Here is a 27633-nt window from a genome sequence, read left to right on the forward strand (position 1 = left end):
AATCATGTGGAGTGAATCAAATTGGCTGGAGACTGGCATCTGACATTATGGGACCACTGGAGGAGGCCGAGATGGATCATCCACTCGGCACTTTTGGCTGAAGATTGCTGCGAATACTTCAGCCTTATCTTTTGCACTGATGTGCTGGGCTCCTACATCATTACGGATGGGAATATTTGTGGAGGCTCCTCCTCCAGCAAGTTGTTTAATTGTCCACCACCATTCATGACTGGATGTGGCAGGACTGCAGAGTTTAGATTTGATCCATTGGTTGTGGAATCGCTTAGCTCTGCCTATCACTTGCTGTTTTTGCTGTTTGGCATGCAAGTAATCCTGTTTGGTAGCTTCATCAAGTTGACACCAAGCATGCCTGGTTCTGCTCCTGGCATGCCCTCCTGCATTCTCCATTGAACCAGGGTTGATCCCTTGACTTGATGATAATGGTTGAGTGGGGGATATGCTGGGTCATGTGGTTGCAGATTGTGCTAGAGTACAGTTCCGCTACCATTGATGGCCCACAATGCCTTACGGATACCCAGTCTTGAGTTGCTAGATCTGTTCAAAGTCTGTCTCATTTAGCAGGATGATAGTGCCACACAACACAATGGAAGTTATTCTCAAACTGACTGCGGGAATTCATCTCCACAAGGACTGTGCAGTGGTCACTTTTACTAATACTGTTGGGGAGAGATGCATCTGCAGCCGGCAGATTGGTAAAGATGAGGTCAAGTAAGTTTTTCCCTCTTGTTGGTTCCCCCACCGCCTGCTGCAGACCCAGTCTAGCAGTTATATCCTTTAGGACCCGACCAGCTCGATCAGTAGTGCTGCTGCTGGGCCAGTCTTGGTGGTGGACATTGAAATCTCCCACCCAGAATACATTTTGCAACTTTGCCACCCTCAGTGCTTCCTCCAAGTGTTGTTCAACATGGAAATATGCTGATTCATCAGTCGAAGAAGGACAGTACATAGTAGCCAGAAAGCGGTTTCCTTGCCCATGAGACTTCATGGGGTCAGGAGTCAATGTTGAGGACTCCCAGGGCAACTCCATCCTGACTGTATACTACTGTGCCGCACACATGAGGACGGCCTCATATTGGGTTCATGTCACACTATCTGTAACCCCCACAACCTGCCTGGATGTGCAAAATCTCACTAGTTGTCCTGTCTGGAGACAATACACATCTCTTTAACCTGTGCTTAATGCTCCCTCCATTCACATTGTCTGTACCTTTAAGACTTGATCAGCTGTAAAGACTCACATTCCAATCATTATTAATGTAAATTGAGTTTGTGTCTTTGTGCCCTGTTTGTGATCAGAACTCCCACCCACCTGACGAAGGAACAGCCTGTTCCGAAAGCTAGTGGCTTTTGCTACCAAATAAACCTGTTGCACTTTAACCTGGTGTTGTTAGACTTCTTACTGGGAGAATTCTAGAACCAGGGGACATAGATTCAAGGTAAGTGGCAGAAAGTGTGGAGGGGATACGAGGGAGATTTTTTAATGCGGGGGCAGGGGGTTGTCTGGAATTCTCTGCCTTAGTTGGTGCTGGAAGCAGAGACCCTAAACTCTTTTAAACAGTACCTGGATCTGCACCTTAAGGGTTATGGGCAGGATGCAGGAAGGTGGGATTAGACAGAGCACCTGTGTATCCTTGGGCTGGCATGGACAAGATGGGCCAAATGCCCTCCTTCTGTATTGTAACTTTTGGCTCTATGGTTCCTGGTCAGTCTGTATCAGAAAGGAAATTTTATTCCAGCCAGCTAGCATATAAATTGTATCATTTTATTTGCAAGTTACTGAGTTGAAAGAGAAACCAAACACAAGTGGAAAATTAGAAAATATTACAAAATTAGAAAATTACAAAACATGTTTCTTTGAATTGTGCTTTTTTGAAGCACAAATTAATTATTCCTCAAGTTGCATTATTTATTTTAATAGCAATTTTCATCGTGATTCATCTGTCCTTATCTGGCAATCTGGAATTTAAAAAAAACACAAATAAAATGCAATAAATTAAATGAGAAACGGGAAGGAGAAGAGAAAACAGAAAATAAAACTTGCTTCTTGTTAAAAGATGAAAAGAACGGCAGACTGCCACGTGCAGTGCCTGACTTGGATGTGTCTGAAGTCTTGGAGCTTGACTTCCCTACGTCATCCTACAAATGGTCTTGGAGGTTTAGCCTAGCAGGGGAGTGTAGCTACGTCATATACCCTAGACCGGCGGAGCGGTCCTCTTCTAGGGGGTCATCCTCTGCGACCGAGCGCTGAGCTTCGGGAGGGACGCACATGGAGCTGTGAGGGAAGGGGGACACCCGCCTAGCCAGCCAGATCAGCCGAATCAACCCTAGCGATCAATGGGGTGACAGATGTCGCAGCCAGATCGCCCTCACACCCAGTGAATATAGGGATGCAGCTTGCTATATAAACCACCGGTATCAGATACTCTTCTTGGTGATAGTAGTGTTTGAATGCACTGATTCCCATCAGCCTTTGAGAGTATGCAGATCAGCTGGACTGCTATTGGTGGACTCAAAGCTCCTCTGCTGTGCAGCTGAATGAGTACTGCGGAATATTTGTATCCAAGTTCACAGGAGAGCTGATCCTTGGTGAGTGCTGTAATCCAGAAGATAGACATAGAATTTGCAGCTTAAATGTTAGCTCAGACTTTAATTTCTCTGTTTAAAATGAATATATTTCTTTTGTTGCTTGTTTGAATCTAAAATGCTTTGCTGTTTTACAGTTGCAGACTCCTTGTGTTGTATTAGAGTTTATGTTAGGGGATTTTTACAGTAACTTAAAGTTAATAACACTGCAAAGAAGTTACTGTGAAAATTCCCTAGTCACCACACTCTGGCACCTGTTCAGGTACACTGAGGGAGAATTTAGCATGGCCAAAGCACGTCTTTCAGACTGTGGGAGGAAACCCACGCAGACGTAGGGAGAACATGCAGATTCCACACAGACAGTGACCCAAGCCGGGAACTCGAACCCAGGTCCCTGGCACTGTGAGGCAGTAGTACTAACCACCGTGCCACCTGCAACTTCATTGCAGTGTTAATGTAAACCTACTTGTGACATTAATAAAATAAACTTCAATATCTTTCCCAGATTATTTTTAAGTTTGGTGAAAGTGTTAAGACTGAACTTTTGTGGGTTTGCAGGGGTCGCTGAAATGTCAGTCAGCGTATGTTTTGATACAGCAGGTTCTGGAAATACAGAGTGCACCCACAGCAGGTTCTGGAAATATAGAGTGTACCGAGACCTGTTCAGTATTCCCAGTTTTTTCTGGGTTTTTTTACTTCAGACATCCAGCACCTGCAGTGTGACTTTTTTTTTTGCTTCCTGTTCTGGCTGTCACTGTCTACAAAGGTCCTTCCAGTTCATGATTCTGAAGTGGGAATCCCAAGTGGAGGTCATCCCATAACTTAATACTGTGTAGGCAGAGAAGGATCTAGACTTTGGAAATATGTTTGATAGGGAGTGTCATATAACAGGCTTGTAAGCAAAATCAAAGTCCATGGAATCAAAGGAATTGTTGCATGAATATAGAGTTGACTGAATGTCAACAGAGTAATGGTGAAATGTTTGGGCTGAAGGAAGGAATACAATGAAAAGTATTGTTTCTTGCGCACTATACAGACAAAACATACCGTTCATAGAGAAGGAAACGAGAGAGTGCAGAATGTAGTGTTACAGTCATAGCTAGGGTGTAGAGAAAGATCAACTTAATGCAAGGTAAGTCCATTCAAAATTCTGACAGCAGCAGGAAAGAAGCTGTTTTTGAGTCGGTTGCTATGTGACCTCAGACTTTTGTATCTTTTTCCCGAAGGAAGGAGGTGGAAGAGAAAATGTCCGGGGTGCATGGGGTCCTTAATTATGCTGGCTGCTTTGCCAAGGCAGCGGTACGTGTACTCAGAGTCAATAGATGGGAGGCTGGTTTGCATGATGGATTGGGCTACATTCACGACCTTATGTAGTTCCTTGTGGTCTTGAGCAGAGCAGGAGCTATACCAAGCTGTGATACAACCAGAAAGAATGCTTTCTACAGTGCATCTGTAAAAGTTGGTGAGAGTCACAGCTGACATGGCAGATTTCCACAGTCTTTTGAGAAAGTGGAGGTATTGGTGGGCTTTCTTAATATAGTGTCGGCAGGGGGGACCAGGACAGGTTGTTGGTGATCTGGACACCTAAATACTTGGGCCAATATCATGAAAGAACAGTCATAGAATCATAGAATCCTACAGTGCAGAAAGCCCATCGAGTCTGCACCAACCACAATTCCACCCAGACCTTATCCCCATAACCCCATGCATTTACCCTAGCTAGTCCCCCTGACACTAAGGGGCAATTTAGCGTGGCCAATCCACCTAATCCGCACAGTCTTTTGACTGTGGGAGGAAACCGGAACACCCAGAGGAAACCCACACAGACACGGGGAGAATGTGCAAGCTCCACACAGACAGTGACCCAAGCCGAGAATTGAACCCAGGTCCTTGGCGCTGTGAGGCAGCAGTGCTAACCTCTGTGCCACCATGCTGCCCACACACACAATCTCCATCTCTTAAAGGTGCTTATACACAAAAAAAATCATTCTCCTCTCTCTCATCCCCTTTTCTCTCTCAGACACACTTGCACACACCTCTCTCTCTCTCTCTCACACACACACACACACACTTACACACGGGCCACTTTTATTTCTCTATTACACACACACACCTCCCTCTCAGACATCAGACATGCAAAAATATGCATGCTCCACTCTGTCTCTCTCTCACACACAATAATCCTATTTCTGTTTCACACACATGCACACTGACTCCTCTCTCTCTCAACCACACATAAACAAGGATGCGTTCTACATTCTATCTCACAGACACACACACACCATAGTTCTAGTTCTGTCTTTCACACACTCGGATACTGACTCTAGTCTCTCTCACAAACACACACACGTGCGCTCTGTATTCTATCTTTTAGAAACACAACACACGCACACACAGAAACATGGTCCCCTCTCCAGGCTTGGCTTGCAGCACGGACACTGTGAGACCAGGCTCACAGCATGGACGCCTAGGTCAGTTTTCTTTTGCTAATTGTGGGATCTGGCTGTGCATGAATTGGCCGCACTGTTTTCTACATTACAACTTACGACATGTCAAGAATGTACTTCAAATTAAAGCAGTTGGGCATGAACTGAAATCATGAACCATGCCTCATAATTGTACATTTATGAATACAGCTTAAAAGTTCCTCTTCTCAGAGATATGGAGTCTGGAGCAGGTCACAGGTTCCTGTAGATTTCAAAAAAAACACTTGTCAAGGTGATAGTATGGGAGGACACATGGCAGCTCGAATTTAATGCAGAGAAGTGTGAGCAAGGAGAGGTCACATAAAGCAAAGGGCACAATTCTAAAGGTGTGCAGTAATAGAGAGAATGTGCATAAATCATTGTAGGTGGCAGGGCAGATTGATAAAGTGATTTTTAGGCATTTGGATTCCTGGCCTTTAGAAACAAAGGCATAGAGTACAAAAGCAAGGAAGCTGTAGTGAACCTTTTATAAAATATTGCTTCAGCCTCAACTGAAGTATTGCGTTCAATTCTGGACACCAGATATAAGCACGACAAGGCTTTGTAGAGGGTGCAGAAGAAATATACAAGAATGGTTCCAAGGATGAAAGATTTCAATTGCATAGACCAATTGGAAAAGATTCTTGGAGAAGAAACGGTTGACAAGAGATTTGATAGATGTGTTCAAAATCATGATGATGGACAAAGTAGGTGGAGAGAAACTGTTTCCGTTGGTGGAAAGGTCGAGAGCCAAGGGATCATAGATTTAAAGTGAATGACAAAAGAAGCAAAATAACATGGGGGGAAAATCTTCATTACGCAGTGGTGAGAATCTGGAATGCATTGCGTGAGAGAGTGATGGGCTCAGTAGTGACTTTCAGAAGAGAATTGGACAATTATCTGAAGAGAAAACAATACAATGCTACGGGGTGAGGGCTGGGGTTTTGGTCTAGCCTGGGTTACTCCTGCCGGCACAGATGGGGTGAAAAGAATGACGTCTTTCTGTACTATAAACATTCAGTGATTTGAGTGGTGATGTGAATGGTAAACTTCCTAAATGGATAAGATAAGCAGTCTTTCCATTAGGGCTGTTGTTTTTCCTACATTCCTCACTGGTTTGGAGCAAGCCAGTCTTTCTGCCATTTGTTCAAAATGGCAATAAAGTCACCTGTCCCCTGAAAGTAAAAATGAAATGCACTAAATGTAAAAAGGCAGCAAATACATTTACAAAAAGCCTTTATTTTTAAAATCTGTAAATAAACATGCAACCAAAAAAAACAATAGATTAAATTGATAGAAAGAAACAATATATAATGGCAATATGATTAATTACAATTGAAGAGCTAATTAATTTGTATTTATTTTACAACATTTGCGGCAGGAAAAGATGTGTTCTTTCCACACATTGCAATGTAGTAACCACTTCAGGAAGTTGTGTACGTTGAAACCAGGTTTAGCTGTGATAGTTGCAACAGTTAAGTTCATACTTATTGATACTCAATATTCAGAGTTGTATGATTTGCTTGTTCTTCAAAGCTGCTGTTACCTGTAGGCCTATCCTACTACACCCAGCTTATTGTGCTGAGGTGGAGGTGGGGGGTGATCACATAACTGATTTCATGTTGCTTCTTATTTCCTTCTTTCTAGAAAAGTATACCAACATGTCCAAGCCCAAGCTGCATTATTTTAATGGAAGAGGAAGAATGGAGTCTGTTCGCTGGCTTTTGGCAGCTGCCGGCATTGAGGTTGTGAATGAGAATAGCTGATTTTTTTGTGCACTGTATCAAAGTTAAATTGCTGAAGTTAAGAATATATTAGATATATATCAAGCTAGAAGTATGTTTGAAATTACTGGTTCATGATTGTTAAAACCAAAGATGTTATTAGTGAGTATGGGACTAGGTACAGACATTAACTACAATTTACATCTCCACAGCGATAGTTTTAAAATACTTCTCTGTGTTGGCTGCCAATGAAAAGAAATGTTACCATTGGACAAAGTTTTTGAACAGTACATACTCAATAACATTCTAAGGCCAGCACTGACCCCCCACAACCCATGACTTGGGAGCCTAGAGTGAAGCTTTTAATTGATCACAATTGGCATTTAATGTGTTGCCGATCTCAATGCTGATGTATGATGCTGTGGATTAGAACTGTAGTGCATTTACAGTGGTTATAGCACAACTATCAATCCTTCATTATGGCTGTCATCACTCACAAGGGGTTGGATATTTATCTGCTGGTGGAGATGGGAATGGTGTGTGGACCGAGATATGTGTGGGTCCTGTACTGAATTATCTGATCTCCAGCAGTGCAGCACGAGCAGGCACTAGAATTGCTCTCCATGTTTCTGAGCTAGCAAAGATAAAAATCAGCCACAATCCTAGCTATCTAATCACACCCAAGTCGACAAAAATATTTGTTTCATTTCAAATTAATTTTTTCCTTTTTTTTACCCCGATCATGTCACTCGGGGTAAATAGTGTCTTTCTGAACTTCATTCAGTTCCAAGTTGCAAATTAAGACTGCTCACAATCTTCTTTTGACTCAAGGGAGCTTTATAGCCCTGTGTCAGTGGACCTGTGTAGAATGATGAACAATAATGATTAATCATTAATAAGTTAATGATTAAGAAGATTATGAACGTCCTTAGTTCTGCACTTTGAACTAAACTAGTTAGAGTGAGTAAATATTTGATATAAGCATTGTGCAGTGATCAGTTAACAGCGGCTAGAATTGTTCACAAAGGTGAAGAAGTTAGCAGTTTCCAGCATGAAATCAGTGGCCATGGATCACAGCACACACCTGGAGGAGTAAGTTTGAAACCTGACCAGAATTGGAATTCCGACTTCAGCTGTGTTAAAGCAAAGACTAGCACATGCCAATCTATCCTTCCATGGCTCACAGTCTCTGTAACAACTTAATTACAGTTCCCAAAGTGTTCTTGCAGAACACAATGTCACATTCTGCCCTCAGCTCACCCCTGCTGACAGGTTGTATTCAGCTGCAAACAGTTGCAACAGAGCCTCCAGTTAATACTGGGTCAGGTTAATAATGTGGTATCATTGAAGGCACATGAGTTATATACACAGAATTGTATGATGGATGTGCTGCTTTGTCCTGCTTATCATAAAGGTTTTGCAGCATATAATTTAAAATGTATTTTCAGAAAACCCAATGTATTGTACAGTTTATTAGCTGCTTTCAAACAAGATTTCCTTTCTTTAGCAGTCTGAGGGTAGAGTGAATGTACGATAATGGATAGGTGCAGCTGCTACTCTAGGGAAGAGGGAGAGGATGGACCCCAAACCAGTGTGCCATTCTAATAAATCTCTTCCCTAACCACTCTATACTTTGTAAAATCTGGTGCCCAGAACAAAACAACAGTTTTCCAGCTAAGGCTAATAAGTGTTTTGCCAAATGGTTTGCAATCTTCCAGGTCCCTTTTCTGAGGCGCAAACTGGATCTCGCCCAAAAAGGGTGCGAGGCTAATCAGCCTGAGGTTGAGGTTGACTTTATTTCAATCTCATTAATGGGCTTGGCACAGGATCGTCCCCACCTCCCTTCCAGCAGGAAGTCACATGAGCGCAAAGCACTACTGGTCCCTTAAAGTGTGCTCCAGGCGCCATGGATTGCGAGGGCAAGTGAGGAGGTGAGTACTACTCAGACTAGCCTCCAGGGTGCAAAAGGGCGAGTCAGCTACGACCATAGTGCTGGGTGGGGTGAACGGCCTTCAGGGGTGCAGGGACTTGCTGGGGCTCAGGCTGGGCTGGAGTTCCCAGGTCAAGGCTCGCTGTTGGGATGGGGCTCATGTGGTGAGTATTCTCTTTGCCTGCTAAAAGACCTTTGAGGGATTTCATGAAGTCATTTTCAAATCCCATTAATGTTGCACTGGTCACTCTGCTCCCTGTCTGCTGGACAGGCTGTGTGATTTATTGTTGGCATTCCATCCCAGGCCCCACTAAAAATTACAAGCAACAGGTTTGGCAGCTGTTGCCTCAATCAAGGGAGCTTGTCAGATATTACAGTTCATCGCACTGTATCAACTCTGAAGTGCTTCCTAGAATGAGCATCTGTAATGTCTAATCATGCGAAAGTTAGAAGTTTTTTTTCCAAATTATACTGCAAGGGTCCATCAATGTGCTCACAGCCACTCGTATTCTTTACGTGAGTATCAGAGACCTGAGCCCAATCTGCCACATGCTGCTGCCAATGGCCTGAGGTATCAGGGGTCTGTATCTGGGCCAGAGGGACTCCCACGACTGATACCTGCCAGTCCAAGGAGCTGGCTGTATGCCACTCAGAGAGAGAAGGCGAGACAGGTGTCCTGAGGGCAGGGCACGGTGCTAACACCTGATTCCCCCTTGGGCTATAAGTTACAGTTCATGCACTGACTGCCCAGGTGCCTTGAGTATGATAGCATGACAGCAGTAAGATCATGAAATGTGAAATCCTGACTGCCCACAATGCATGTTGGTGTGGCCTTATTCTGCCTCTGAAAGTACTGGTGCCACCTCACAATCCAGTGAGTTATACCCATCCAAACAATTGGCCATCCTTATCTAACCTTCACCACTCTCAGCTGCCTTGGTTTCCAAATCAAGATGAGTGTCAGAGTCCAAAAGAGAAAATGCTGGAAAATCTCAGCAGGTCTGGCAGCATCTGTATGGAGAGAAAAGAGCTGACGTTTTGAGTCCAGACAATCCTTTGTCAAAGCTTAACCAAAAGAGAAAATGCTGGAAAATCTCAGCAGGTCTGGCAGAATCCTTCATTGTCAAGTGTTTAAGGTCGGGGGCTGGCTTACTGGAGAGGCAACATTGCGTCTCACACCAGCAATCACCCAAATGCATTGGGGCGCAGATGGCATCATGCCTCATCAGGTGTAGGGAGAGTGCAGCCATTTGGGAGGCCATTGGTGACAATGAAGGGACATGAGCAAGGGACATGGGCAGTGCCCGGGACTGTGGAGCTAATGATGTGTTAATAGTCAGCAGCTAATTGAGGTGATGCACACCACCACAGATGGTGTGAGTTGTCAGCTTCCAGAATCATGAGGACACGGGGTGATGGGAAGGATTGAAGTGCCTGGGATAGATAACATTTTCCCATCCCTCCCACAGGAAGTTTTCCCACCACCAAAGTTAGGCTTATATTTGCCAGATTTATCCCTTTCCCCTTCTTTTAAAGATTGTCTTTCCATTTCTGATTCAAGGCATTTACCTGTTGTTTTTTTGAGTGACAATGGCTTGCTTTCAGTATTTTCTATGTTTAACTTCATGTCAAGATTGTTTGACTCAGACATTTGAAATGCTGGATGTATGCATGGGGCCGACTGATGAAAGCAGGCAGAAGCCACTGGCTTAAAAAGATATATCATGCTGCATCTGATTTTACAGGCCCAAAACAGACCCCTAAGAGGCTAGTTTGGCATGTGTGCTATTCCTGCCCAATTTCCACTCCAGTCTGCACAATTAAAAGCTAAAAATATCTTCTGTTGTTTAAGCGACAATATCCCTTTAACAACTGCTGGTTCGGTAGTTTAATGTAGGCATGCATGTGGGGAACATTGGTCTTACATGTACTGGCATAGTTGTACATCATAGGACCCCAGCTTTTATATTACAAGTAGCTCTGCTGCCTGAACTCAGCATGTGCTCCCATTGCATACTTTGTGAACCTGCCCTAGCTGGCCATGCCCAGTATGGCAGCTTGGACAGGGTGGCACTTCACCCAAGACCATTTCAGGCCATAACTTCCATTTATGCCAGGCAAAGGAACTTAATATCAAACCCCCATGAGTGTTTAGTTCTGCAGATACAGGAAAAAAAATGTAACTCAAAGAAACTCTGAAAATGGACTTTCAGATTCCAGAGAGCTTTTATTTTTATTGCTTGTTATGTTTAATTTAACTTTGGTGCAGATTTCTTGGAGTGACACCCTGGTGCTTTTCCATTAATTAAGGACAGGTACTGCTGATGGGCAATCCATGTGGAGCTCCAGATGAAATAATTCAGAAATAGAACAGTCAATAATCCTGCAGCATGCTAACCTTTTGTTCTTGGTGTGCTTGTTGAATTTTGCCAACAGCATAAATAATAGTAAGGTAAATAACATGTTCATTTCCTACTTTCCTTTGCTCTCTCCTTGTCCAGACCAGCACTGAACATCAGGGAGAGAGCTTCCAGTGTTGCACTGGTCAAAGATCACAGGTAGAAGGGAAGATGTGGATGTTCATGTCAGTTATTTGTGAATGAATTCTCAAGAACTGACAGGACTCTTTTGAGGAAGGAGTGGGAAAAGGAACATGGGGGGCAGTCCAATAATGTCTAGCTGAGTTCTGACTTTAGCAATAGAGTTAAATAGTGATACCTGATTGAATTGACTGCCTAGCTGATCTTCCGTTCCAAGGGAAATTGGCCATGGTGCATATTAGATAGCCCCACAATGAAATGGTTAGTAACTGAAGAATCTCTTAATTAGGCTGTATGTTATATGGGCTTTCAGAATAACAGCAAACCTTTTGACAGTGCAAGCTGTCAGCTTTGGGTCCTTGGAGATAAAATTCATCGTGCTCACTATACATTCATACAGCTTTGGAAAGAAAACATGAATTACATTGCAACCAAAATTGATGATCTGTATGTTTGTGTAAGGGGAATTTTCTCGGGGTGTTCCACTGGGGAGTCTTGTATTCAACCAAACCCAGCTAACACAAAGACTTTGTGAAAGACAGTATGCAATTAAAGATGTTCTTTATTTGACCCACACATATTGGGAGAGAGATGGTCAGAGGATTCTAACCTCTCCCTGATGTTACATTACATGAGCACAACAGATATACATTTCTGAAGATTTGATCTTCTTGCCTCACCTGTCATCCGAACTGGATGATCCAATTACATTAGCACACTTTATTTACTTAGGCCAACAGCACTTTACCTTCTAACAGAATTAGGAATTCATTGGTCAACTGAACCCATAGACTCTTTTCCCCGTTGCCTGGTAACTTCACCGACACAAATCCAGTAGATCCCAGGGTCATTCCTAACATCTGCAGTCTTGAGAACAATAAGGGCGTCATCTTCCCTGTCTGTTTTCCTGACCCCTTATCAGTAGAGGCTGCATCGCAGCTATTCAGTACAGTTAGAAGCTGAATCCTTCTACTCATTTCAAAAAACCTTGGTAATGTAGCTGCCTGGCTTGCCCTTGATAATAGGACATATGCTCTATACTTTTTTATTCCAAAAGAATGTGGTCTGTCTAATTAAACCTATTTCCCATTATGCCAAGAGATAAACTGCTTGTTGGCCAAAGCTCACAAGAAAATACAAAAATATAGTTTAAATCTATAATAATTGTTCAAAAATGATTATATATGTGCTTATACAGACAGTACCTTCGTATAGCATTTAAGGCACATTGTGATACCTTTAATATATACAAGACACACTGTGGTCCCTATTTAAACTAATCTACTTTGTTTTAATAGTCTCGAAGCAGGAGTTTCTGTAACCCCCACTACAGCTTGAGATGCTTTACCAAGTATTTTGTGCTAATTATTTATTTCAGTTTGAGGAAGAATACCTAGAGACCAGGGAACAGTATGAAAAACTACTGAAAGGTATGAAACCTCTATTAAAAGTTAATGCGCTAGAAATTGACATGCAAGATAGAAATTGTTCACGCCTTATGCTTGTTTGGGCCTAAAATGGGCACAAAGCCTACCAATTTAGTAATGGGATGGCTTGCGTCCAATATGTACAGACCTTGCTTGGTCCAGTTTCTAAATTTGTGGAGCCCTTTACTTCTAGGCATGCCTGATAGCCCAGAAAGTTCAGTCTCTACAAAGATGAAACAATTTTTCATGATCCTTGGCCTTCTGACTTTAGGCCCAGAGGAAAATTATCTCAATATCAGGAGAGTTTCTCTTACACATTTCACATTGAGTACTTGCAAAGATATATTTCGCTTGTAATTTTTTTTCCTGAGGTATCTTTTTAATTAAAATTTATTTTTTGTACCTTTGAATATTTATAACTTTTATGGAAACAAAAAATAAAAGTTAGTCCCAAGAATGTACTTAATTTTCTTCTTCTCAACAGATGGAGCTCTTCTATTTGAACAGGTTCCTATGGTTGAAATTGATGGAATGAAGTTGGTCCAGACCAATGCTATTTTAAACTACATAGCATCAAAATACAATCTTCATGGAAAGGATATCCGTGAAAGAGCACTGTATGTCAAACTAATACAATTCTTCCCTTTACATTTGAAAAGTTCATATTGTTATAAGTGAAAACAGAACTATATCATTAATCTTACTCGTGAGAATTTGAGCATCTAGTCTACACCAATAACCCATGCAATACAGAGGGAGTGCTGCATTGTTGGAGGTGCTATCCTTAGGATTAATGTTCAAACAAAAGCAGTGGTTCAGTTGGATATTAAAGTTGAATGGAAAAGTTGGAAATAGTCTGTCTATCTTTGAGGCAACTGTAGCAGAGCAATGGTGGTCTTGGAGATCTAACATGGTATTTATGTAAAAGATGAGCACAAAAGACAAAAACAAATGAGGGAAGCTGTTTTGTTCAGCCCAGCCTTGTATAGAAACCTGTGATCCCACCCCATCATAACTAATTGTCTCATTAATGACCCTCAAGTTTTGCCTCCAACGTCCTACCCAAAAGACTATTGATCAATGTTTGTATAAAGTGCATTTTGACAGTAGTCCTAAGCTTTACATACCAGTTGATAGTCCTGACCACTTGTTCTGCAGTTGTGCCTTAACTTGAAATTGTTGTCCAAGTCAATCTTTTCTACCCCATTTATCTTTCTAAGATTCTCATGCAGTTTCCTCTTTCCAAGGCTGTAGAGTTTGAGCCTTTGCAGCCCATCTTCTGATATTTGGCATCTGGCTCTTGACCCTCGTGGCTGCTTCCAGAACTTGTAGTTTTTTTGTGCCTTGGTGAATAAAATTAGAGAGAGTACCAATTCATCAAATCTATCCTAATAGTTTATGTTTAATTCCAAAGTAAAATAATGAATTATTGTTGCAATACAAAAACTTACATCTGATTTCCGTATAAGATTCTTTAATGTTCTCTGTTTGTCTATCTTTAAGTTCCATCTTTAAGCAATTTGGAGGTGGCATTCACCTTTGAAAAGTGCTGCCAATTGCTTCCTTAGCAACCTTTCACAATAAGTAAAGTTGCACTTCTCTTTGAGAGCAGCATGAAAAGAACTGGTCATAAGAACGCTGCAACTTTATTCTTCTTTCTGATTTGCTTTGGCAAGTTTATTTTGTTTCAGAGCAGAAGAATGTTCTTTTGTCTCTGCAGAACAAATCCCAATACTGCCAAAAGCAAATTAACTGATTATTCGTTTCGCTGTCATTACATAACAAAACAACAGTGTTTGTTTATATATCCAATTCAATCCAATCAAAGTCCAATTCAGAGTCTCAGCAAGTGAGACATTCCCGATCCAAGCTGACAAGACAGGGCCTCCACTCCTGTCTTGGGCCTGATCTACATGAGCCAAGCTGATTGGAGAAGGTGCAGACTCACCTCCTCCAAGGCTTGATCTCATTTGCATCTTAGCCAAAAGGCCAAGATGCCGCTTTTAAAAATTGCTTCAAATGAAGCTTAAATGTAACCTAATGACCTCAACTAAGCGCAGCATCCTATCCATACTACACTTGATCTTAGCCAAAAGGCCGAGCGCTTTAAAAATTGCTTTTTTAAAATTCCAATTCAATCAAATCAATTTTTTAAAGCGCTCGGCCTTTTGGCTAAGATCAAGTGTAGTATGGATAGGATGCTGCGCTTGGTTGAGGTCATTAGGTTACATTTAAGCTTCATTTGAAGCAATTTTTAAAAGCGACATTTCGGCCTTTTGGCGAAGATGCAAATGAGATCAAGCCTTGGAGGAGGAGGACCTGCACCTACTCCCATCAGCTTGGCTCATATAGATCAGGCCCAAGACAGGAGTGGAGGCCCTGTCTTGTCAGCTTGGATCGGAAATGTCTCAACTTGTTGAGACTCTGAATTGGACTTGATTTGATTGAATTGGAATTTTAAAAAATCAAGTCCAATTCAGAGTCTCAACAAGTTGAGACATTTCCGATCCAAGCTGACAAGACAGGGCCTCCACTCCTGTTTTGGGCCTGATCTACATGAGCCAAGCTGATTGGAGGAGGTGCAAGTCCTCCTCCTCCAAGGCTTGATCTCATTTGCATCTTAGCCAAAAGGCCGAGATGCCGCTTTAAAAAATTGCTTCAAATGAAGCTTAAACGTAACCTAATGACCTCAACCAAGCACAGCATCCAATCCATACTACACTTGATCTTAGCCAAAAGGCCGAGAAGCTTTAAAAAATTGCTTACTACATTTAAAAGTTATCCACTGGATGCAAACTGTTTTGGGACACTTGGGAGAGATGGAAGAGGAAACTTGTAAGTACCACAATACAGACAGTATTACTTGCCCAGTACTCCATTCCATCTCAGGATCAGTGGAACTGAATATCAGATAGCGAGATACGACACCTGGTGTGATACTACCTGCTTTGTGATAGTGCCAGAGAGGAATTTCTATCCCATGATCTCTTCAATTCCAGACTTCAAGTCGTGTGATACTCATGGCGTCTTCTGGTTTTATAAGACCATAAGACCATAAGACATAGGAGCGGAAGTAAGGCCATTCGGCCCATCGAGTCCACTCCACCATTCAATCATGGTTGATTTCAACTCCATTTACCCGCTCTCTCCCCATAGCCCTTAATTCCTCGAGAAATCAAGAATTTATCAATTTCTGTCTTGAAGACGCTCAACGTCTCGGCCTCCACAGCCCTCTGTGGCAATGAATTCCACAGACCCACCACTCTCTGGCTGAAGAAATTTCTCCTCATCTCTGTTCTAAAGTGACTCCCTTTTATTCTAAGGCTGTGCCCCCGCGTCCTAGTCTCCCCTGTTAATGGAAACAACTTCCCTACGTCCATCCTATCTAAGCCGTTCATTATCTTGTAAGTTTCTATCAGATCTCCCCTCAACCTCCTAAACTCCAATGAATATAATCCCACGATCCTCAGACGTTCATCGTATGTCAGGCCTACCATTCCTGGGATCATCCGTGTGAATCTCCGCTGGACCCGCTCCAGTGCCAGTATGTCCTTCCTGAGGTGTGGGGCCCAAAATTGCTCACAGTACTCCAAATGGGGCCTAACCAGTGCTTTATAAAGCCTCAGAAGTACATCCCTGCTTTTGTATTCCAAGCCTCTTGAGATAAATGACAACATTACATTTGCTTTCTTAATTACGGACTCAACCTGCAAGTTTACCTTTAGAGAATCCTGGACTAGGACTCCCAAGTCCCTTTGCACTTTAGCATTATGAATTTTGTCACCGTTTAGAAAATAGTCCATGCCTCTATTCTTTTTTCCAAAGTGTACGACCTCGCACTTGCCCACGTTGAATTTCATCAGCCACTTCTTGGACCACTCTCCTAAACTGTCTAAATCTTTCTGCAGCCTCCCCACCTCCTCAATACTACCTGCCCCTCCACCTATCTTTGTATCATCGGCAAACTTGGCCAGAATGCTCCCAGTCCCGTCATCTAGATCGTTAATATATAAAGAGAACAGCTGTGGCCCCAACACTGAACCCTGCGGGACACCACTTGTCACCGGTTGCCATTCTGAGAAAGAACCTTTTATCCCAACTCTCTGCCTTCTGTCTGACAGCCAATCGTCAATCCATGTTAGTACCTTGCCTCGAATACCATGGGCCCTTATTTTACTCAGCAGTCTCCCGTGAGGCACCTTGTCAAAGGCCTTTTGGAAGTCAAGATAGATAACATCCATTGGCTCTCCTTGGTCTAACCTATTTGTTATCTCTTCAAAGAACTCTAACAGGTTTGTCAGGCACGACCTCCCCTTACTAAATCCATGCTGACTTGTCTTAATCCGACCCTGCACTTCCAAGAATTTAGAAATCTCATCCTTAACGATGGATTCTAGAATTTTGCCAACAACTGAGGTTAGGCTAATTGGCCTATAATTTTCCATCTTTTTTCTTGTTCCCTTCTTGAACAGTGGGGTTACAACAGCGATTTTCCAATCCTCTGGGACTTTCCCTGACTCCAGTGACTTTTGAAAGATCATAACTAACGCCTCCACTATTTCTTCAGCTATCTCCTTTAGAACTCTAGGATGTAGCCCATCTGGGCCCGGAGATTTATCAATTTTCAGACCTTTTAGTTTCTCTAGCACTTTCTCCTTTGTGATGGCAACCATATTCAACTCTGCCCCCTGACTTTCCTGAATTGTTGGGATATTACTCATGTCTTCTACTGTGAAGACTGACGCAAAGTACTTATTAAGTTCCTCAGCTATTTCCTTGTCTCCCATCACTAGATTACCAGCGTCATTTTGGAGCGGCCCAATGTCTACTTTTGCCTCCCGTTTGTTTTTAATGTATTTAAAGAAACTTTTACTATCATTCCTAATGTTACTGGCTAGCCTACCTTCATATTTGATCCTCTCCTTCCTTATTTCTCTCTTTGTTATCCTCTGTTTGTTTTTATAGCCTTCCCAATCTTCTGACTTCCCACTACTCTTTGCCACATTATAGGCTCTCTCTTTTGCCTTGATGCATTCCCTGACTTCCTTTGTCAGCCATGGCTGCCTAATCCCCCCTCTGATAACCTTTCTTTTGTTTGGGATGAACCTCTGCACTGTGTCCTCAATTACTCCCAGAAACTCCTGCCATTGCTGTTCTACTGTCTTTCCCACTAGGCTCTGCTTCCAGTCGATTTTTGTCAGTTCCTCCCTCATGCGCCTGTAATTACCTTTATTTAACTGTAGAACCTTCACATCTGATTCTGCCTTCCTTCTTTCAAATTGCAGACTGAATTCTACCATATTATGATCACTGCTTCCTAAGTGTTCCCTTACTTTAAGATCTTTTATCACGTCTGGCTCATTACATAACACTAAGTCCAGAATAGCCTGTTCCCTCGTGGGCTCCATCACAAGCTGTTCCAAAAAGCCATCCTGTAAACATTCAATGAATTCCCTTTCTTTGGGTCCACTGGCAACATTATTTACCCAGTCCACCTGCATATTGAAATCCCCCATGATCACTGTGACCTTGCCTTTCTGACATGCCCTTTCTATTTCGTGGTGCATTTTGTGCCCCTGGTCCTGACCAGTCATACAGGTCTTCCCTGTTGGATAATGGAAATTAGTCAATAGCAAGCCTTCCAGGCACCATTTCCCTCTTGATGTTTCTCAGGAGCTTTGTAAAATATATTTTTACATAATAATACAAAAATGCACTATTTTAGCAAGTCACCTTCTTCTTAATCAAAATAGCAGAAATTCCTTTCATTGTCTACAAAATCTTCCCTCCCTCCAATGGCCTGTCTCATTTGTAACTTGCTTGCAGAGTTTTGCTGCCTGACTATTTAGTGTTTATGTTTACCCTCTTATCCCCCACTTCATGGATAAAGGCAAGTCTGATTAATTCATTCTGTGCCCTTTTGTTACTTATTCTTCAGCCATTGGAAAGGGTTTATTTTTATTTAAAGCTTCTAAACACTTCACAATTTTAAATGGCTCTCTCAAGTCATATTAGTCTATTTTATGTTCCAAGGAGAAGAACCAGTTTGTCCAGTTCATCCAAATAACTCATGTTTCTTTATTTTATCTTTTAATGGGATGTGTACATTGCTGGCATTTTTATTACCCATCCCTAATTGCCCTTGCCAAGGTGGTAGTGAGCCACCTTCTTGAACTGCTGTAGCCCATGTGGTGTAGGTACGCCCGCTCTACTGTTTGGGACGAAGTTCCAGGATTTTGGTCCAGTGACAGTGAAGGAACAGCAATATACTTCCAAGTTAGGGTTGTGTTTGGCTTGGAGGAGAATATGCAAATGGTAGTATTAAGCATCTGCTGCCCTAATAGAATCCCTATAGTGCAGATGGAGGCCATTCTGCCCATCAAGCCTGCACTGACAACAATCCCACCCTGGCCTTATTCCCGAAACTCCATGTATTTACCCTGCTAATCCCACTGACATTGGGGCAATTTAGCACGACCAATCAACCTAACCCGGGGATGGTAATGGGCCGGATTAGATTTGTCCTATTTTTTGTGGTCAGGACGAGCTTGGACAATTTGCCACATTGTCAAGTAGATTCCAATGCTGTAGCTGTGTTGACACAGCTTGGCTAGAGGCACAGCTAGGAGAGCACAAGTCTTCAGTATGACAACTGAGATGTCAAAGCCCATGGCCTTTGCTGTATCCAGTGCCTTCAGCCGCTTTTTAATATCAACATAGACTGAATCAAGTTGGCTAAAGACTAGCATCTGTGATGCTGGGGACCGCAGGATGAAGTCAAAATGGATCATCTGCATGATACTTCTGGCTGACGATTGTTGCGAATGTTTCAGACCTGCCTTTTGTACTCTGACTGCAGCCCCTTTGGTTAGTTCTTTAGTTGTCCTCCACCTTTCACAACTGGATGCATTTTGATCTGATCTGCATGCTGCATCCACTTTTTAGCATGCATGTACTCCTGTGTTGTGACCTGGCACTTCATTTTTAGATATGCCTGACACTGCTTCTGGCATGCACTCCTGTACTCATCATAAAACGCCCCAAGCTGTTCAATCTTTCTAAATAGTTGTAATCTTTTGTCTCTGGTACGATCCTCAAATGTTTTTGTACATTTTGTCCAGTGCCTCTGTGTCCCTTTTATAGTATGGAAACTGGCATTCTGCACAGTTCTCCACTGCAGCCGAAGAGAATACTATGCAAATTTTGAATTCTGAACCCTAGAAATAAATCCCATGACGTTGTTAGCATTAATAATTCCTTTGTTTTTAATGACTTTTTCAACTGTATCCCTAGATTCCTTTGCTCTGAATCCCACTCATTTACCTACCTTCTAAGATGCAGGCAATATTTCAATTTTTTTTCCACCAAATAGATCAGTGAAAGATGATAATTAATTGGAGCCTGACTCCCACGGCCACCATGACCGACAAGAAATCTCAAGGATATTGACTGTAAACACATTCATAATTGAGACTGTATTATACTTAGAAACAGTTTTGTTTACCTTAGCGATATGTGTGTTTCTGAAGATCATCCAGAATTGTAGATAGATGCATTCAAACAGGTGTGGGGGTCCTGGACCATATTCAAACAAACCAACACAGGAGCACATGTCCTGTAATAACCTACCCTTGCTTAATGGCAAACAAAAAACAGCAACATTAAAAAAAACTTCAGTAACTGTTGCTAAATGGAAATTATTTAGATTTATATGCTTTTCTCTTTTTCATCACAGAATTGACATGTATGCAGAGGGGGCCAGAGATCTGATGGTTCTTGTTATGCGCCGTCCATTCCTTCCTGCTGCAGAAAGGGAGAGTAATCTTGTCATGATAAACAACAAGGCCAAAAATAGATTCTTTCCAGCATTTGAGAAGGTAATGCAGTGTGAGAGCAGGAGAATGATGTTAAAGAAGCTAACTTCAATCTTACTTCGACAGTCCTGTATAAGTGACAAAAGATCTGTGGGTTGGGAATCAGGCCTGCTCAGTGAGCTGAAGCTGTGAATTCTCCCACCTCGCCTGCAGCTGGGATTCTCCGGTCCGACTGCAGTGATTCGAGTTTTAGCTGAGTACCAAAATCTCCGTTCTTGCAGGCAGCGGTTGCAGGGCGAAGAATCCCGGCAGAAGACATGCGGCAGTAGCCGTCCTCCTCAAATCGAGGGACAGCCCAACTGACCTACTACCACTGCCACCAAGTACAAATAAAATTATAGGGGCATTAGAGCAAGCAATATAGGAGGAATGGTCAATACTGGAAACATAACAGCTTATAAGGTCTAGGGTAATAGGCAAACTGGTAGAGGGGGTGAAGTAGCTTTAATGAATAAGGATGAAATTTCCTGAGTGATCAGAAACACAAGGAAGCTCAGTGGAGATTAATGGATAAGAATTTTAAAAAGCAGAGATTAACCAAGCATGTAGCAAAGACACAGGGCGGGATTTTCCACACAGTCCCCTGCAAAACAGTGACCAGCAGCAGGATCTTCTGGTCCCGCTGTTGTCAATGGGGTTTTCCATTAAATGCACCCCTTGCTGCCAGGAAACCTGTGGCGGGAGTGCACCGTCAGCAAGACCAGAAGATCCTGCCAGCATGAATGGCCGGAAAAGTCTGGCCAAAGTGCTTTTTTTTAATGGGGGACTTTAACTTTCACATAGATTGGGATGAGCACACTAGCTCAAATTGGAAAGGCGGAGAATTTCTTGAGACCATTCAGGTTAGTTTTCTGCAAAAATATGTCCCAGAACCAACATGGGAGCAGGCCGTATTTGAAGTAATAAAAAGCTGATTTAGGTAAGTCTAACAGTGCATGAACATTTACAGTGGTCTTTTGAGGAGGTGACTAAAAATATTGGACAGGGAAATGTCTGTGAATGTTATTTATATGGACTTGCAGAAGGTACTTGATAAAGTCCCTCAAAAGAGACTGCTAAATAAGGTTAAAATTCATGGCAGATTCAAGGCAAATTATTAACTTGGTTTGGAAATTGGTTGCGTGTCAGAAGACGGAGTGGAGGTAATAGGCGGCTGCTTCACTGAACAGAGTGGTGACCCACAAGGATCTTTGGGGCCTCAATCAATTATTGTCTATTTATATAATGGGATGAAATGACATATCTGAATTTACAGATGACGCCAAGATAGATGGCAGTGTCAATGGAAAGCAAAAAAATATACAGCAAGAGATTAATTGATTTTGTGAGAGGACAAAACTGTGGCAAATAGATCACCCACTTTTTGCCTAAAATGAAATGATTAGAGAACTTTCTAAATGGTGAAAAGCTAGAAACAGTGAAGATCCAAAGAGACTATGAAGTCCACATACTTAAATCATTAAAATGTCCTGGATGGGTACACAAAATAATTAAAAGGCTAATGCAATTCTAGACTTTGAATCTCGAGGATTAGAATGCAAGAGCACAGATGTTATTCTACAGCTGTACAAAGTCTTTGATGGACCACAACTGGAACACTGACACCTGGTGAAGGATACATTGGTTCAGAAGAGAGTGCAATGCAAATTTTCTAAAGTAATACCTGGACTCCAAGGATTACATTATGAGGAGCAATTGTGCAAATGAGATCTGTATTTTCTGAAATTTAGAATGATAAGAGATGATTTGATTGAAGTTTTCAAGATATTAAGGAGAACTGAAAAGGTAGATAGAGAGAACCTATTTCTGGGAGTTAAGGATGAGGAAAAACAGATCTTTCAGAAATGACGTTAGGAGACATGGAGAAGTTTAGAACCTTCTTCTGCAATTGGTGGATGCTAGACCCCGTTGTTGATTTCAAACCTGAAATTGGTAAATTTCTGTTTTTCACATTAAAGCATATGGGAAAAAGAGAGTATATGGGGTTAAGACATAGATCAGCCATGATTTCATTGGGTGATGGAACAGGTTTGCGGGTTAAATAGTCTATTGTACCTATGTAACTGTAACTTAGTTGGCAGTCAGACAACATAAGAACCAATGAGGACTTAGATCCTGAGTAAATTCGGATATACTATGTACCATTCACAACTCTAAAAGTATATTGGTTTCATGTCAAAAATAATGAATAGTCAGTGGGCCAGAACAGAAAATGCTGTAAAAAAATGCAGGCCACTTAGCACATGAGTGAGAAAAAATAGATGTGTTTCAGAGGGAATCTTTCAGAGGATAATAAACCACTTATTCTGGTAGAATTTGTTGCCAAATGTTAATTATTCTATGCATTTAGAGCTCTATGAGAAATTTTAAAGCATTCTTGGAATTGGAAATGCAATTTCAAAAACACCAAATTGGGAGGTGCAGTCAATACAAAGTAAAAATGTAACAGAATACAAGAAGCTTACAGAATGGGTGTGTATCATCAAATGAATTGCAAAGTGGTTAATTGATGCATTTTGGTAGGAGGAATAAGGATGATTAGACTGCTTAGGTAATAGTCTAATAGTGTATAGAAGCAAAGGGATCTAAGGGGTAAGGATGCACAAAACACAATGCAGTTTAATAAGACCATAAATAAAACTGATAAGCAAAGCAGAAATTGGACTATGAGCCCACCCTCTGCCACTAAACATCAATTTGGGGGAAATCGCTACTGGTTGACTGTTTTCCCCACATTTTTACCTTAATTCAACCCTGGCATCAGGATCCCAAAGCCAACGAGAACAATCCAGCCCAGCCTATGTATGTCCTCTTGGAGTCTATCACTATCCTCCTCACCGTTCAGTTCGCCTGCTTTGAAATTATGCCCTCTACATGCAAATCTAAGTTTTAACATCTGTCTCAGGAAAAGCAGTTGTCCTAGAACTAACAATTGCTTAACATTGTGCAATCGTTGGTGAACATCCCCACTTCTGACCTTATGATGGAGGGAAGGTCATTGATGAAGCAGCTGAAGATGGTTGGGCCTAGGACACTATCCTGAGGGAATCCTGCAGAGATGTCCTGGACCTGAGATGACTGACCCTCCACAACCATATTCCTCTGTGCCAGTTATGACGCCAACCAGTGGAGAATGTGCCCCCTGATACCCATTGATGCCACATTCGGTCAAAGGCAGCCTTGATGTTAAGAGCTGTCACTCTTACGTCACCTCTGGAATTCAGCTCTTTTGTTCATGTGTGAACTAAGGCTATAATGGGCTCAGGAGTGACCTGTACTCATTGCAGTTTAGAAGAATGAGAGGCAACCTTATTGAGAGAAAAGGATTCTCTGGGGGCTTGACGTGTAGATGCTGAGAGGTTGTTTCCCCTTATGGAGTATCTAGGACCAGAGGATATAATCTGAGAGTAAGGGGTCACCCATTTTAAGACAGAGATGAGGAGGATTTTCTTCTCTTGGAGGATGAATCTGTAGAATTCTTTACTGTAGAGGCTGGGTCATTAAGTATGTTCAAGGCTGAGATAGACAGATTTTTAATCAGTCAGGGAATTGAGGGTTATGGGGATAAGGCAGGAAAGTGGAGTTGATTATCATACCTGATCAGTCAGGATCTCACTGAATGGCAAAACAGGCTCAATGGGTTGAATGGTCTACTTCTGCTCCTATGTCTTATGGATGCCTAGTCCAGCAACATAACCATTATTCTACCCAGGGATCATAGCCAGACAATTAGAATTTAGTTCTTCGAGAAGGGGTTTACAAGACAGCAATTCAAGTCTACCTGTGGTGAAGTGACAATTAAGCTTCAATAGAGAATACATGTTTCACTGACTCTTCAAGCACCCTGGGAATGTGTATACAACATTCTATTTTGGAATAGATACATGTTTGGGGATGGAAAGTTCACCCCCTGTTTGGGAAAATGTCTCCGCTTTCTGTCACCATCATCCCAAATTTGGTTCTGCAGCCAGAAGCCACGAATTAATTTAACAGTGCCGGCTGCCTGGCTATCTGATGTCTCAGTTTCTAATAGGATGAAATGATGGACCTCTTGACATCTCTTCTATTTGCACCTCTAATGTAAAACGCTTTATCTTGTAGGTCCTAAGTAAACAAAGTGGATATTTGGTTGGTAACCAACTCAGTATTGCTGATCTTCAGTTGCTGGAGGTTATCTTGATGATTGAAGAGAATGCTGCCCTCATTCTGTCCGACTTCCCTCAGCTGCAGGTAGGATTTGTGTATTAAATTAGAAAATTTACATTGTGTGATGAAGCTGAAAGGACATGAAAAAAAAAATGAATGCACAAGAAGTGAAAAAGAACTAAGATAAAGAAAGGACTGTAAAACCTTTTGTGATATTTAGATGAAAATAAAATTCCTTTAGTGTTATAAAATCATAGAATCCTACAGTGCAGAAGGAGGCCATTCGGCCCATTGAGTCTGGACCAACCACAGTCCCATCCAGACCTGATCCCCAAAATCCCATGCATTTATCCTCACTAGTCCCCCTGACAGTAAAGGGCAATTTAGCATGGCCAAACCACCTAACTCACACATCTTTGGACTGTGGGAGGAAACTGGAGCACCCAGAGGAAACTCACACAGGTACAGGGAGAACATGCAAACTCCACACAGACATTGACCCAAGCTGGGAATCGAAACCGGGTCCCTGGCGCTGAGGTAACCATTGTGCCACCCCCAATTGTTGTTCCATAGAATTAATATTTACAAAATTATATCCCAATTTCCTGAGATTGTCTATGCTGTGAAATGGCTTCTTGGTGCTAGAACTGGATAACTGAGCTTATATCTCTTGAAATTCTTCAGACTGACTCTGGTAGCCCCATTGAACCTCCTATTAAGAGGGGTGTAAAGTCATGTCTTTGCATTTGGCACCTCTTTGGTAGGGATCCATCCAAACAGACCTAAAATAAGAATTAGGCTTGAAACAGGGGGTTCAGCCTCTTCCCTCATTCAGATACAAAGGATTGGACTTAAACTAGTAGGAGAGCACAGGTTTGGGAGTGGGTGGAGGGTTAAAACAGAAAATTGACAGCGGTGGGGAGCCTAGCTCCAACCCGCCAACTTGCACGTTTCTTTGCAGTGGATGTGAATTGTTCAATCATTGTGATATTGGCACTGATTTTCAACTTGAACATTGGGTCCATGAGTTTTCCAGTTTCCTGGAACTTGCAAGGGGAACTCAGAGTGGCACTTCAATAGGCTGAAACTGCATCGGGGGAAGGTGCGAATAAGTACCTAGTATTCGCAGCTCACCTGATTGTGGGAAAGGATTTGTTAACAGTACCTGTGCTGAGAGGTTGTTTTATAAGGTTACTGTATATACACTTTAGAGGTCTCAAGTCCACTTTGAAAGTTTGATGGATGGTCTCATCTGCACTTTGGAGCTCTGATCTTTCAGGTTAGCAAGGGTGCTGCTAACTCTGTCTTAGATTGGATTTCAGTTGAGAATTAAAATAATCAACAGCAGCCCTGTTTCCCCACAAGAGAGAAAGAAGCCACAGAGAGGTGAGACTCGCTGGAGGCCATACCTGTTACACACGTTTCCTGGAGATGTCTGAAAACATTCTATCAGCAGGCTCGAGGGTGTCGCGTGAGCTGAGGGCAGATGTTTCCAGACTACTAGAAGGTGGTCTGATGCCAGCTGGACTTGGTGGCCATGCTTGACCAGTGGTTGTCAAAGTCACCACTACTCTCAGATTCTTTGCCTCCAGTTCCTTCCAGGGCTCTGTCAGAAACATTTGCAGGACATTAGGCAGTCAGCCACCCACTCATGGGTTATTTGCAGGATCACCAATCTGAATTTTTTTTTAATGCTGGAAAGATCTTAGTGATTAAGTTTAAAATATGAATGCTGGAGGAAAGAACATTAGAATTGTTTTATCATTTGATAAAATATCTTTAATATAACTGAGATAACATCGAGAAACAGTATTGTCTTTGCAATGATTCAATTACTCTCCAATTCGTGTGATTTTAATTTTGTCTTTAACCTTGTTGATAAAGCAATGACATTCCAATTCAAATGTTTATTTGGGCTGTGCCAACAATGTGCCTTGTTGAACAACTTGTGCTGCTGTTATGGAATGAATGAATACTTCTGCCTAATAAAAGAGTGCTCCAACAATTCTTTCCAGAAATTCAAGGTAAAAATCAGCAGTATCCCAAGAATTCATAAGTTCCTGCAACCTGGTAGTCCCAGAAAGCCTCCACCGGATGATCACTACGTTCAGACTGCAAAAGAAGTTCTCAGGTTTTGAACAAGATCTCACGAAAGGAGTTGCAAATCCCAAGTGTTATCAGAAGTAATTATACTCCAAACTTAAAGGGTTTATGTTGGAGGATCTAAGCTGTCAAATGTATTTCATAATAATGAATAATTAAATAGAGATGGGGCTGTCATAATTTTAACTTTCTAAATGTCAGTCTATATTAACAGATGATTATTTTTGATTACCTGAATAAAATTTTATGCTTGCTTTGTAAATCACAGTACTTTAGAAATAAATTTCTTAGAAAACATTAACAGTATAGAAAAATGATTGTGAAATGGGAAGGGGAGAAACTTATAAACTATGTTTGAATGCTTGATGTTTTGCTGTCATTTCTATTGTTTTGCAACATTCAACATCATTTTCTGATACGAAGGCAAATTATTTTGGAAACTGGATGCTTTGTTAGTTCTTTACCTTCCTTTCTGTTAGGAAAATTGCTGAAGATAGTAAAGTATCTCAAGCTGTATTCTGGAAAACAGTAGTTACTCCTGTATTTTAGGAAAGGAAAAATCCATTGCCTAAATTAAATGTACAAAACTCATCAATACAAGATCATATTCAGTCCTGAGTCGTTCTTGCCTTTGCATTTATCCCAGGATCGTATTTTCAGTTTTTGACTAAGTCAGGATGCAATCTTATACTGCTGCCATGTCAAGCAGAGATTTAGGGTGGGATTTTCCAGCCCACCCCAACAGCAGGACAGGTGAGCCACGCAGAATGCCGTAGACTTCGGCAGGACCAGATGATCCCACCGGCGGGCAATGGTGGGC

General features: G+C 41.9%; 1 protein-coding gene and 1 non-coding gene across 2 annotated transcripts; one reads left to right on the forward strand and one right to left on the reverse strand.

Annotated features, from left to right (window-relative positions):
- The first annotated feature begins 2259 nt into the window (after positions 1–2259).
- Positions 2260–27177, forward strand: LOC144493773 (glutathione S-transferase alpha-4-like). Its single transcript, XM_078213234.1, has 7 exons — positions 2260–2607; positions 6717–6814; positions 12642–12693; positions 13175–13307; positions 20426–20567; positions 24666–24794; positions 26726–27177. Exons 2-7 carry the CDS (start codon positions 6731–6733, stop codon positions 26846–26848), a joined length of 663 nt encoding a protein of 220 aa, XP_078069360.1. The 5' UTR covers positions 2260–2607; positions 6717–6730; the 3' UTR covers positions 26849–27177.
- On the reverse strand, positions 15258–15442 carry LOC144494513 (U2 spliceosomal RNA). The gene has a single exon (XR_013498083.1). It is a non-coding gene; the product is annotated as a U2 spliceosomal RNA (small nuclear RNA).
- Positions 27178–27633: the final 456 nt, after the last annotated feature.

Source organism: Mustelus asterias, chromosome 5 (assembly GCF_964213995.1).
Source record: "Mustelus asterias chromosome 5, sMusAst1.hap1.1, whole genome shotgun sequence".
Classification (NCBI taxonomy): domain Eukaryota; kingdom Metazoa; phylum Chordata; class Chondrichthyes; order Carcharhiniformes; family Triakidae; genus Mustelus; species Mustelus asterias.

Excerpts from the sequence above, each read along its gene's own strand:
- LOC144493773 (XM_078213234.1), top strand. The coding sequence starts at position 6,731 with ATGTCCAAGCCCAAGCTGCATTATTTTAATGGAAGAGGAAGAATGGAG. Across the intron at positions 12,694-13,174 it reads GTATGAAAAACTACTGAAAG|ATGGAGCTCTTCTATTTGAA; the intron begins GTATGAAACCTC and ends TCTTCTCAACAG. Across the intron at positions 13,308-20,425 it reads GATATCCGTGAAAGAGCACT|AATTGACATGTATGCAGAGG; the intron begins GTATGTCAAACT and ends TTTTCATCACAG.